General features: G+C 40.5%; 2 protein-coding genes across 2 annotated transcripts in view; both read right to left on the minus strand.

The window, feature by feature from the left end:
- Positions 1 to 3,168: 3,168 nt before the first annotated feature.
- Positions 3,169 to 4,395, minus strand: foxg1a (forkhead box G1a). The gene has a single exon (XM_066645445.1). It carries the CDS (start codon positions 4,393 to 4,395, stop codon positions 3,169 to 3,171), a length of 1,227 nt encoding a protein of 408 aa, XP_066501542.1.
- A 5,181-nt stretch (positions 4,396 to 9,576) lies between these two features.
- Positions 9,577 to 12,452, minus strand: part of sptbn5 (spectrin, beta, non-erythrocytic 5) — a 59,431-nt gene continuing 56,555 nt past the window's right edge. The window contains exons 69-71 of the mRNA XM_066654062.1: positions 11,990 to 12,093; positions 11,805 to 11,909; positions 9,577 to 10,463 (exon numbers count right to left, since the gene is read on the minus strand). Coding sequence (XP_066510159.1) covers positions 10,330 to 10,463; positions 11,805 to 11,909; positions 11,990 to 12,093 — 343 coding nt within the window. The 3' untranslated portion in view covers positions 9,577 to 10,329. The remainder of the gene's footprint in view (positions 10,464 to 11,804; positions 11,910 to 11,989; positions 12,094 to 12,452) is intronic.

The raw sequence follows: 12,452 nt of genomic DNA on the forward strand, positions 1-12,452 counted from the left end.
TATTAAAACATAATTTACAGACAACACACACAATTTAATTGGTAAAGGCTTAATTTTAAACATTGCAAAATGCAAGTTACTATTACAAAATGGCGCTTGTGTAAAAAATACGGCACATTTTATATTTTATAGTTTTACCAATACACAAAAATCATACACTAAACAAGGAACATTTTAAAATATTGCGCTGAAATTGACAACATTGAAATTCGGCCTGTGGGATATTTTCTACTTAGAAATTGAACAAAAACACGTCATTGACCACAGCCGAGAAATACCAGATTTACAGAAAATATATTTGTATGTAAACATTAAATACATTTTATATAATAATTATAAACGGAATTTCTTTTAAAATTATTTGTAACGTTTTTTAATCTGTGTACATCAATAATTCCTGTTAATAAATTAATACGTTGTAGTATGATCATTACAAAATAAATGTTAGTAAAATGTGTCTCTACCTCCATCTGTTATTAAAATATATATATATTTTATATTTATATAGTATATAGTATAGTATATTTTATATTGTTTATTTTATAAAAGAATTTGCTTGCACTAGCTCCAAATATTAAAGTTTATTTAGTGGAGTGAAATTGTAGGACTGTGTTTTCACCCTGCCCAGAGAACCACGCCTTCACTCAGCGCTGGACACATTCTAACAGAAACCAGGAAGATAATAATAATAATAATAATATTAATAATAACTTCTTAATCTTTAGCACTTTATACGCGTTCGTTTTAGCGGTGAGTGTACAACCTGTGTGTCTGTGGTTCAGGTACATTGATTTCTAATAGATGCAGGCTGCCAGGCAGAGGCTTAATTAAAACACAGAGCACAGCGCGCACATCCTTCTGCTCCACCACCACATGCAGAAACCGCTATGGAATAAACACGGTATAAAATCCCTTTTCATTTTACCTCTACTGCCTCTAACACACACCAGTGCTGACAGTGTAGCTGAGCCGCCAGTTCACTGCAACAGCCTGAACAAGCTGATACACATAAACGATAAAAAAATAAAATAAAATCATTAAAGCATTTAAGTCAAAACGGCAGCGAATAATGTTTCTAATAAGCAGATAAAGAGGAGAGGATATATGATACCTAAAAATAAACAATAAACAATGCAGCCACCTTTTGCATTTTGACTGCTGTTGAATCTAAATTTTCAGTTTCCAACTTTAAGTGTGAGGACTTCTAAATTTAATTTGAGTCTAATAATAATAATAATAATAATAATTGTAAATAAATAATAATAAATGTAATAATAATAATGAATCAGTGAGTAGCCTATAAGACTGTTTACCACATGTTTGGGTTTGTTTGTTTACAGGTGTGAGTTTCATTCCTTCGTAATTATGTATGAATCTTTTTTGCCGTTCAGAAAACAGCATGCTCCCCAAATTTTAACCCCTTCTCTCTCAGTCTTTGTTCTTCTGAGTGGTCACCCCGTTTAACATCTGAGTGATAACATCTTGCAAGGAGATATTAAGTTCCCCCGGCCTTTTGTGAAAAGCAGCGAGGTTATTGCATTACAGCCGGCCACATTTAACACGATGCCTCTTTAAGAAATGAACAAATTACTGGACTTAAAAGTGCTGAAAGCTCGGTTCATTGCAACTAACGACTCCATTGTCTACGAGAAAACAGGACACGATGGAGACTGTTAGCGCTAGGCCTGTGCACTCGCCAGCAAGAAACCGAAGAGCTTATAAAAGCGTGAAATACTGAGGAGAGATAAATGCACCAAAAAACTGCATTCGCGCCAAACAAGCACTCGCAGGAGAATTTGGGAGAATTTGGCAGAAATCTGCGAACAGACCCGTAACTAATCTCTGTGGTGATCGTAGCAGTAAACAGACTATGATAATTAAGCATTTCAGATATTTTTATATCCCATAACTCTCAAATAAATTGTCTGGAGACACAAGTATTTTGGCGTTTTTTCCCCTTAAATTGTTAGATTTTGGTAGACTCCCCGGAGTCAACGACGGATTCGTTGCCAAACCCGCAAACTGTCGCTTAAATAGCAAAAACACTGCAGCAAAGCAACAAATACTGGACTCAGTTCCATTTTTAATGAAGCTAAAAAAAATTCTGGGGTCAGCAAAAAAGACAATATTTCGCCGATAAATTAACATAAACCTATTCTTTTTATTTTGTTCGGTTAACAGTTTAAGCGACAAACACGGGCATAAGAGCACAAAATCACAACCATGGAATTTAAAGACGACATAAACATTCACTCTATATTTTTTTGATGAGGCATTTACTCAACACGGTTACACTTCGCAGAGTTAACCTATAATTACAACAGGAATTGACATTTTACTAATTACAAAAGAAAGGTACCTGGTGGTGACCACACACAGGAGCCAAAATATGCAAAAAAAACAAGAAAAAAAAACAAGCATAAAGCATTCAGTCTGCTCCCTTCAAAACCGTCTGTCAGGTGGTGAATACTGAAAAATGTAGTTTTATACCCATTCTTTGGTCTATAAAGAAACTGTACTTTAAAAAAAATGCATAAAAGAACGCACTGTGAATGCATTTATTCCAGTAGCCTATAATCTGACAGATATTACAAGGAGGGAGCCAGAGGCGTTTATGGATCTGAACGGGTATTCTGCACTTATAGTAGAGCACAAATGTAAAAGAAAAAAAAAAGATGAAAATAGAAATCGCTGTTAATTTCATATCAAAATCATATTCCACCAGTGCGCTCATGATACGTGATAATACTGCAAACATGGCGACTGGTGGAGTCGATGCGATGGTTTAGAATTTTTTTTGTTTGTTTTATGTTTTTTGTTGTTTTTTAAACATTTAAAATTAGACAAATCTGCAATCACTATTTAAATACACATTCTAATGAATTTTTTACTGCCAAAAGCGCTACCATCTCTCTTTAAAAAAAATCTTGTCACATTGCACGTTGTTGAGAGTGGAAATGATTAAAAAAGACAGTTCCTCCGACACGACTTTCAAAGAATTGAATGAATTGGAAATACAAAATACCTGGAGTTGCACGTTCCTTTCTTTCCCAGTATTTTTCCTCGTATATATATATATATTTATATTTATATATATATTACAGTGTGAATAGGGGGTCGGGGTGTGCAGAAAGTTCACTTACAGTCTGCTCCTTTAGGTCCTTTAGGTTAGTGTATAAGCGGGTTAGTCGCTGAGCCCTGTGTGAAGTAGTCAGAGAGTCCTGCGGACAGTCCCGAGGAGAACGAGGGCAGCGCGGGCCGTAAAGAGTCACACTGCAGTGAGGAGGAGGAAGAGGATGAAGAGGAGGCCGCCTGAGGCGAAGAGGAGGCGGTTAAGGAGGCGGCGGCGGCGCGGGAGCTGAGCGCCGCGGCCCCGCTGGATTGTGAGCCGAGCGACGGGTGGTGCGGAGGGACGTGGGGGAAGAAGTATCCGGTCTGTCCGGCCAGCAGGTTTACGGAGCACGGGCTGAGTGCTGAGTACGAGCCGGAGCAGGGCACCGACAGGCCGCAGGGCACGGAGGCGGCCAGCGCGGCTGCGGTCAAGTGATGCGCCGCGTACGGCAACTCCCCGTTCACGAACCTGTCCACGCTCAGGCCGTTAGAGGTCGGGAACGCGTGGTTGTTGTGGCCGAGCATGGTGCTGTAGGACACGGCGTGGCTGTGGCTGTTGTACGCCGAGGACGCGCTGTTGTAGCCGAGCGCTCCGCTCGCCCTCGGCAGCGAGAGGAACGGCGACATGGGCCAGTAGAGCGAGCCGGCTCGGTCCATGAACGTAAGCCCGCCTGAGGTGAGCCTGGCGCCGCGCTTGAACGCCAGCTTAGCCCGTGATGTGGTGGACCGTCGGCGTAGTTTGCCCGTCGTGCCACCGATGAACACGTCATCGCTGGATGGGTCTAACATCCAGTAGTTGCCCTTCCCGGGGTCGTCGTAGTGCCTCGGTACTTTCACGAAGCACTTGTTCAGACTCAGGTTGTGGCGGATAGAGTTCTGCCAGCCCTGCTTGTTCTCGCGGTAGTACGGAAAGTTCTTCATGATGAACTCGTAGATGCCGTTGAGCGTGAGCCTCTTCTCCGGGCTCTGGCGGATGGCCATCATGATGAGCGCGTTGTAGCTGAACGGCGGCTTCTCGTACTTGCCGTCCTTCTTCTTCTCTCCGTCTTTCGAGTCCTCCTTCGAGTCCTTCTTGCTGTCGTCCTGCTTGTCCTTCTCCTCGGCGCCCTCGCTCTCACTTTTCGCACACGACTTGTGCTCGTGCGCCTCGGGCAGAGCGGTCTTCTCCTCGCTCTCGGCTCTGTTCTGGTTGTCGCTCTGCACGGCTTCGGGCACCAGACTGTTTATACTGAACGACGACTTGGGAATCATTTTCACTTCTTTCCTCTCTCCCATATCCAACATCACACGCACAGAAAGTAGAAGGCAGAACAGCAACAAACAGCGGCAGACACCACAGTTGGGTCTCAAAATATCTTAAACGACACCGGCAACTCCTTTCGACAAGGGGGGAAAAAGAAGGGGAAAAGAGAGGAAAAAAATCACACACACACATACACATGCACACACACGCACACAAACACGGCCCCAACGAACTATTTCATGTTCCTCGCAAGAAAAAAACGCGTCGATAAGAGAGACAGCTAGCTACAATTAATTACGGAGCCACAGACACTAAAAGCTAGAAGTAAAAAAAAAAACATAGAATTTGAACCTTTACCGGCTGCAGCCAACCACGGCCGCAAATAAGTATTAAAGCGTCCTCCCTCCTCTCAGCCAATCAGAGAGCGGCTCTTAGCGACCAACGTGCGCGCGCGCACACACACACACACACGCGCGCGAGGGCTGAGGAGAGAGCGCGCGCCTAACAAAATAAAGAGCAGGAAACCTCTATTTCTTTCACTTTTCCCCCCCACATATTTTTTTCTTTCCTTTTTTGAGCGTCGTTTCACCAAACTCGTATCCATCGTCACATTTGTTGTCACACGGCGCTGGGAAAGGGGTAGGGGGCAAAGACGGGCTGCAAAGATAAACCCTGTCAAAGAGAGGTAGCCTACTTCCTGTCACGCACATTCGCCTATTTATATTTTTTAATGCAGCCTGATTTTTAAAAGCTTCGTTCTAAGATCTTCTGAAGTTTAAAATGTTCACGAAGATGTTTTGTTGTTGTTTTCGGAGTGTAATAAATCACGGTGTGCATTTACTTTAAGTCTGACAAGAGTAGCGTTTAGCTTTAGCCAGTGTAAGCGTTTATCTCTGTGGGACATCAGTGTGTGTTTACGCTAAACAGTTATAGAATATGCTGGTTGTTTTTACGGATTATTTCGTGCTGCAGTTGTCTAAGCGCATCACTGTCAAATCCGCCCGTATTAGAAACGCTACACAGAGTGTGAACTCGTCGATGTATCTAATATTGATGAGGGATAGGTGATATGTGCTAGGCCTGGCTTATGGGTCATATTTTCTTAATTACTTGATTTTGGAATGCTTTATGAACGTGTACCGTTGTTATAACTGGTGAATGAATGAACACCGGCAGGCCAACGTGCAGTATCTAATAATACACACGGTTCACTTCTCTTCTTCGTCTGTGCTTCTGGCTCATCACAAAACCAAACACAACGGAGAGCTCTCCTCAACACAAACAGTGGAAAGGCGTTTCCTGCAGACCACAGTCCTGTAATTTAACATCACACCTGCAGTTGTTTCAGTCGCGGGAGTCAGTGATAAATAAAGTGAACGCCATCTTAAGACACATAAAAACAAACAAATAGACATTTCTAAATGCATTCGCTTTAAGAAAAAAATGAAAACGCCTCACAGGTGTGTGTGTGTGTGTGTGTGTGCACTGAAGACGTTGCAGGGGGTTTCACTACAAGAACAACAGACACACACACACACACACACAAACACACACATATTCAAGCGCGCCAGCAAATTGTCCACACAGACGAAGCACGCGCACAAACAAACAAACCTCAGCGGAGTCACCAAACTGGATACACACTGACATATATACACAAACACACACACACAACGATCAACTAAAAGGTTTCCAAAGCATGCACCGCAACTTCAGTCCTTTTAACACAAAGTTCGTGGAAACGCAAAATGTGTTGGATCCTTTACTGCACACAGAAGAAATAAAACCAACAATCAATTTACTCCTGTTACACACAAAACATGTGTCTGAAATAACAGCAGAATACCATTACTCTAACACAAAAATAAACTAGTTATACTCCAAAGGACTGTAATAATAATACACAACAATTTCTTTCGGGATCAATAAATGGTTATTTTAAATAAGTACCGTTATTAAAAATAACAGTAGCCTCAGTAGTATCAGTACCGTAGTCATAGTATTTACGTATAGTATACAACAGTATAGTATTAGACTTGTAAGTACTAAAATAGCTAATATAATGATAATAAATATTAGAATAATACTGTTTCTTTGACACAGAGTCAACATTTTGGTCATTAACTATTAAATTACAAAACGCATTTACTGAACGAACACTTTCGCCTATTTTCATTACGCCGTTATTGCACTCCTCCGAATGCCTATTTATAGTTTCCTCAGCTTTCTTTGTGCATATGAAATCACCGAAGCGTGTAACATCATCAAAATACACCAGCACTCGCTCAAAATAGACGCAGATCATCTTTCGTTTTCCCATGAACTTTGAAGAAGCTTTCTACAAAAAAAAAAAAAAAATCACGCACGCGTTGCTATAGATGTTTGATGTACTTTTAAAGATTTACTTTAAGAGAAATATCGGTTTTCCACCTGAGCCCGAGACATGTGTCCCCTTCTTTGAACGGGTTTGTAGAAGAGTGAACACTCTGAGCGTCATAGAGTCTTACGGCTTGCGTTGGACACGTTGCATTTCTTTGTGCGTTTTAACACCCTCAGTTTGTTCCCAATCGATTTGGTGTCACCTAAAAAGCGTTTAAATAAAATTGGATTATAGTCAGTATGGGATAGATTCACGGGTTAAGATCTAAGAAATATACACTCACATTTGTGATGCATTTCTGTGATGTATTCGGCCTGTTTTAAACTATTCTGTATTTGACGAGATTTGGCTTTTTTTGTTTTGTTTTGTTTTGAATTTTGACGCTGTGTGTAATACTCGGTGTACATACTAATTATAACTACTATATTTAATTCTAGCAGATGCTCTACTTTAAATATGTCGGGATTTAAATAAACTACAACAGACTTCATAGCTTTTTGAACGATATATAAATAGTCATATTTAAACTTAGTTTTGTCGAATGTAGCAGTAAAAATTATAGAGACGACTCGATGTTATATACAAAATTAAATATATGGTAGGATATCTGTGTAAACAAGATCATATTATGGATGGATGTTAATGTAACAATTCTTGTTTCAACGGGAGAAACGTGGTCGTTTAAAGTATTGAAGAACAGCGTTGTTAACACTGAGCTGAACGCTGGCAGAGAGAAAGCGATTCTGTTTATTGCCATGTTAAAGTTGTTTAGAAGAGTGGCGGTGTAAACGTGAAATGTTCATCACACGCATTAAATAAACACGGAGTTGTGTCTACTAAAACACTGCAGCTAAAAAATGAGCCGCTTACTTTAACCAGTTTTTTGCTGCAGCAATAGCGCCACTTAACGGACACTGAGGGTACTGTGCACACGGCGCACGGTCACACTTCGCGCACACGATCAGCACCAACACTACACCTGACACACACACACACACACACACACACACACACACACACACCCTCTTCTCTTTCTGACCCGCTTCAGGAGAGAGCACAGCGCCGAGAAACACGAATAAACACACTCGTTTTTTTCCGTGTACCTGACTGAATGGTTTGAATGTTCTCTTCCTATTCGCTATAATTACGTTAATTTAATGCGTATTTTCTGCACATTCTATGACCAAATACAAATGTTATTTCCTTACGCCGATTGCGTGTTCTGGCCTTAAAAATATCCCGTGGCTTCAGCGCATCATATTTGGGAGAAATTGTTAGGCCGAACTCTATTTAATTACATGGATCAGTGCTATAATTTATGTCCTTAAATATTACTATAGTAAATATACTATTTTACTGTAGTATACTCTTCCATACATATTTATTGTATGAGTAAACAGATACTCTGATTCTCTTTGTTACGCTGGACTGTAATAACATTTTCCAAAATAAAAATTTCATTCAAATTCCAAATCTAGTTCAAATAGTCTGATTGTAGCCATTACACGCGTTTTTAAACACATTTTAAAAATGTAAAGTATCTTATTTGTATCGAACACGGTTTAGTTTAACGGGTTAAACACGCAGTCGTTCGTTCCGTTTAATCTGCTCTAACTGCACTTCAGTTTGCGGCCATTAACGTTTTTAGGGTCTGATCAATCGGAGCAGACGACGGTTAAAACAGGAAACGATTTCACATTCGTCGAGACGTCTTGATTTCTGTGTAGTTTGAATCAACTCTATGTAAAAACCGAACTTCCTAAACAAAGAGGAGGGCTCAAATTGGACGATAAATGAAAGTTTAGTTGGAGGGTAAATAGAAATATTAATATACTGTAAATCATTCACAAACGTAAACGTTAATCGAACTCAGAAACATCCATAACATTCAGGAGATACATCTATTTTGTGATAATAACATACATATTAATAAAAACATTATAGTAAATGAAATAACAGACAATATAACTATGAAATGTTTTATAATAGTAAGAATAATTAAGGACGCCATTTGAATAAAGTAATGAGGATGTGAACGCAGAAGTTAGTATTTAAGTCTGGATAAACTATAGCACTGATACATAAGCGCTACAGTCCTATAGATTATGAATAACCAATTAATGAAGCCATTAAACACAAATACAGTCACTTACTGGTGTTATGAATTGTCAGTAACATTGTAACAATGTTTCGACATCAAAAATCTATAATTATGAGATACGAAGAGTCTAAATAAGATAAGGGCCAAACCGTATTAGGGAGATGTTCCGCTCATATCTGAACTATGTTTATGAACTTTTAATAGTCCAGCAGCGGTATATTTAGATCCATTTAATCAGGCACAGGAGTGAATAGTGACGAACTTCTGAAAAGAATAAAAGAACAAAGCTTTGAGAAGTGGAACGTAATCGTCTTCTTCAGTCTTTGGCGCCACCGTGCGGTGCCTCTCTGCTATACCACCACCACACATCAGCTGATCTGAAACTGCGAGTTAACCACACATTCTGAGGAACAGTGCACAGAATTTATTAAATGTAGGTACTAAATACACCACACATTTACTGTTCAATAGGAAAAGTACATCTTACTGGAGAAGCTTACGGCAGCCTCTTTGTGTGTATAGCAATAAGTTTATATGAAATTCCACCAGAAAATGTTTACCTCGGATTTATATAGACTTGTGTTATTACGTTCACTAGCTTCCCATTTAAGATGTTCTGACTAATAATATGACAACAACAATAAAAGAAGAAGGAGAAAACTGTATATTTCAAAGAAGTTTAATAGGAAAATAAATGCTTAGCAAGATTTAAATATTTGGAATTTGCATTACTCTGTGCAAAATGTGCAAGAACATTAGAAATATAACAGCTGTGGCAAGTGGCAAACTAGTTGTGATTCAGTTATTTCATATTTTGTTTCACTGTCAGAAATAAATCATACATCTAAAAAGGAAAAAATGCAATTATATGCTCAGGTATAATGTTAAATTATAAATAATGTTAAGCCATTCCTGTAGGTTAATTTGTTGAGGAAAAAAGTGTCATTTATACGAAGCAGACTAGTGCCCCCTTGTGGATTAGTCCCTAAAACAGTTAATTCGTGAGAAATAGTGCCCCTTGCAGTTTAATTCCTAACCATGCGTGAGTGAGTGAATTAGAAGCAGCAGGTAGTGTCGCAGTCACACAGCTCCAGGGACCTGGAGGTTGTGGGTTCGATTCCCGCTCCGGGTGACTGTCTGTGAGGAGTTGGTGTGTTCTCCCCGTGTCCGCGTGGGTTTCCTCCCACAGTCCAAAAAACACACGTTGCAGGTGGATTGGTGACTCGAAAGTGAATGTGTGTGTGTGTCTGTGTTGCCCTGTGAAGGACTGGCGTCCCTTCCAGGGTGTATTCCCGCCTTGCGCCCGATGATTCCAGGTAGGCTCTGGACCCCCCGCGACCCTAAATTGGATAAGCAGTTACAGATAATGGATGGATGGATGGATTGCTCCTACAGTGACTATATGTTGTTTTCATATTAAAAATTAGGCAAAATTTAAGGCTTAGCATCATAGTATATTCGATGCAGGTAAAGATTTCTGCTCAGGTCCATAAATTATATTTTGAAGAGTTTCTTGAAGACGTTCTTGTTTTTCGTTTTCTCCTTGCTTCCAGTCTCCAGCTGGTTTAATGGGGGCAGAGTGGAGGAGGAGGATGAAGGCGGTCTCCTTTGCAGACGTCCCAAAGTTACTGAAACCATACAGCACAGGTTAGGTTCAGTCTTTTTTTAGAATTTATACTTCACATACCACATAGATTCTCTAAAAAAATGTAATAAAGGTTAATTTTATGGAACAACATGTCAAAAATAAGTGCGGCATGGTGGCACAGCTGGTAGATTCGCTGTCACACAGCTCCAGGGGTCTGGGGCTGGGGGTTTGAGTCCCGCTCCGGGTGCCTGTCTATGAGCAGTTTGGTGTGTTCTCTCTGTGTCTGCATGGGTTTCCTCCCAGTGCTCCCCCTGGTGGTAGGTGGACAGGTGACTCAAAAAGTGTCCATAGGTGTGTGTGTGTGTTTCACACTGTTAAGGACTGGCGACCCCCCCCCACCCCCCCACCAGCATGTGTTCCCATCGCAACCCTGAACTGGATAAGCGCTTACAGATAATAAATGAATGAATGAACAAACTTGTCAAAATATGGTGTTAGGGAAAAATGTTTATAATAGTTCATAAAACCAACTGAATTTGCATTTATTTATTTTTTTTTTTTTTTGCTTTAGTTTTTATTGCTTTAGTTATTTATTTATTTAGTTATTATTGCTTATTAGTTTTATTTTATTTTTTTCCAATAACGGTAACAATAAAAAAGAAGGGAGGGATAGGGGCATGGGGTGCTTGAAGGGGTTACAGATCAAGACCATACATTAGTATTTTCCATTTTCCATAAAGGGCGGCACTGTGGCGCAGCAGGTAGGCCTGGAGGTTGTGGGTTCGATTCCCGCTCCGGGTGACTGTCTGTGAGGAGTTGGTGTGTTCTCCCCGTGTCCGCGTGGGTTTCCTCCGGGTGCTCCGGTTTCTTCCCACAGTCCAAAAACACACGTTGCAGATGGATTGGTGACTCCATAGTGTCCGTAGGTGTGAGTGTGTGAGTGAATGTGTGTGTGTGTCTGTGTTGCCCTGTGAAGGACTGGCGCCCCCTCCAGGGTGTATTCCCGCCTTGCGCCCAATGATTCCAGGTACTGCGACCCTGAATTGGATAAGCGGTTACAGATAATGAATGAATGAATTTTCCATAAAGTGATTGGAGCATATACAGCTAATGTCTCATCTTTGTCTTCACAAAGACGTACTAGGTATCTATCTTTCTTCAACACAACCTTTGATATATTTACTTATTTTTATATTTCTTGCACTGAATATGATTCAACCAGCAAGTCTGCAATATTTAATAGCTGTCTCCTCAGTAGATTTTTTATTTGTCAATCATCATATCATAAGAAAATTCAAGTTGGATTACAGCAAAAATATAAAGTACCTTGGCTTAAAAGCACTGCTGTATAAAATTATAACATACGATAATAACATCTCACCTGATTCTCTGCCCTCACCTCCGTCTGGGTAGCGGTGTACATTGTAGTATGTGTGCGGTGGTTTAGGAGGGGGATCCATCTCTAATTCCAAACTTTCTATGGAATCTGTAGTTGGTCCAGAACCTCTGGTTAGTAACATACTGTACATCCACACATTCACTTGAAAAGTGTTTTGAATTCCTCACCTTTTTTCAGTACTGGCTCTGTGGTGGAGGCTTGGGTATAAGATGTGTCAGGTGACTGTAAGTCCTGCTGCTCCTCTACCTTTTCCTTTTCTTCAGTGTTTATCCTCAAAAAAAAAACAAAAAACTAAATTAATACACATTACAGTCATAAACCACTTCAAATCTTAACATTGCTAAGATTTGGTTATGGCAGCGCTGGGCAGAAATTCATTCATTAATTCGTTGTCTGTAGCTGCTTATCCAGTTCAGGTTCACGGTGGGTCTGGAGCCTACCCGGAATTATTGGGCACTAGGCAGGAATACACCCTGGAGGGGGCGACAGTCCTTCACAGGGTAACACAGACACACACACACATTCACTCACACCTACGGACACTTGAGTCGCCAATCCACCTACCAACGTGTGTTTTTGGACTGTGGGAGGAAACCTGAGCACCCAGAGGAAACCCACGCGGACACGGGG

Source organism: Hoplias malabaricus, chromosome 1, assembly GCF_029633855.1.
Source record: "Hoplias malabaricus isolate fHopMal1 chromosome 1, fHopMal1.hap1, whole genome shotgun sequence".
Lineage (NCBI taxonomy): Eukaryota > Metazoa > Chordata > Actinopteri > Characiformes > Erythrinidae > Hoplias > Hoplias malabaricus.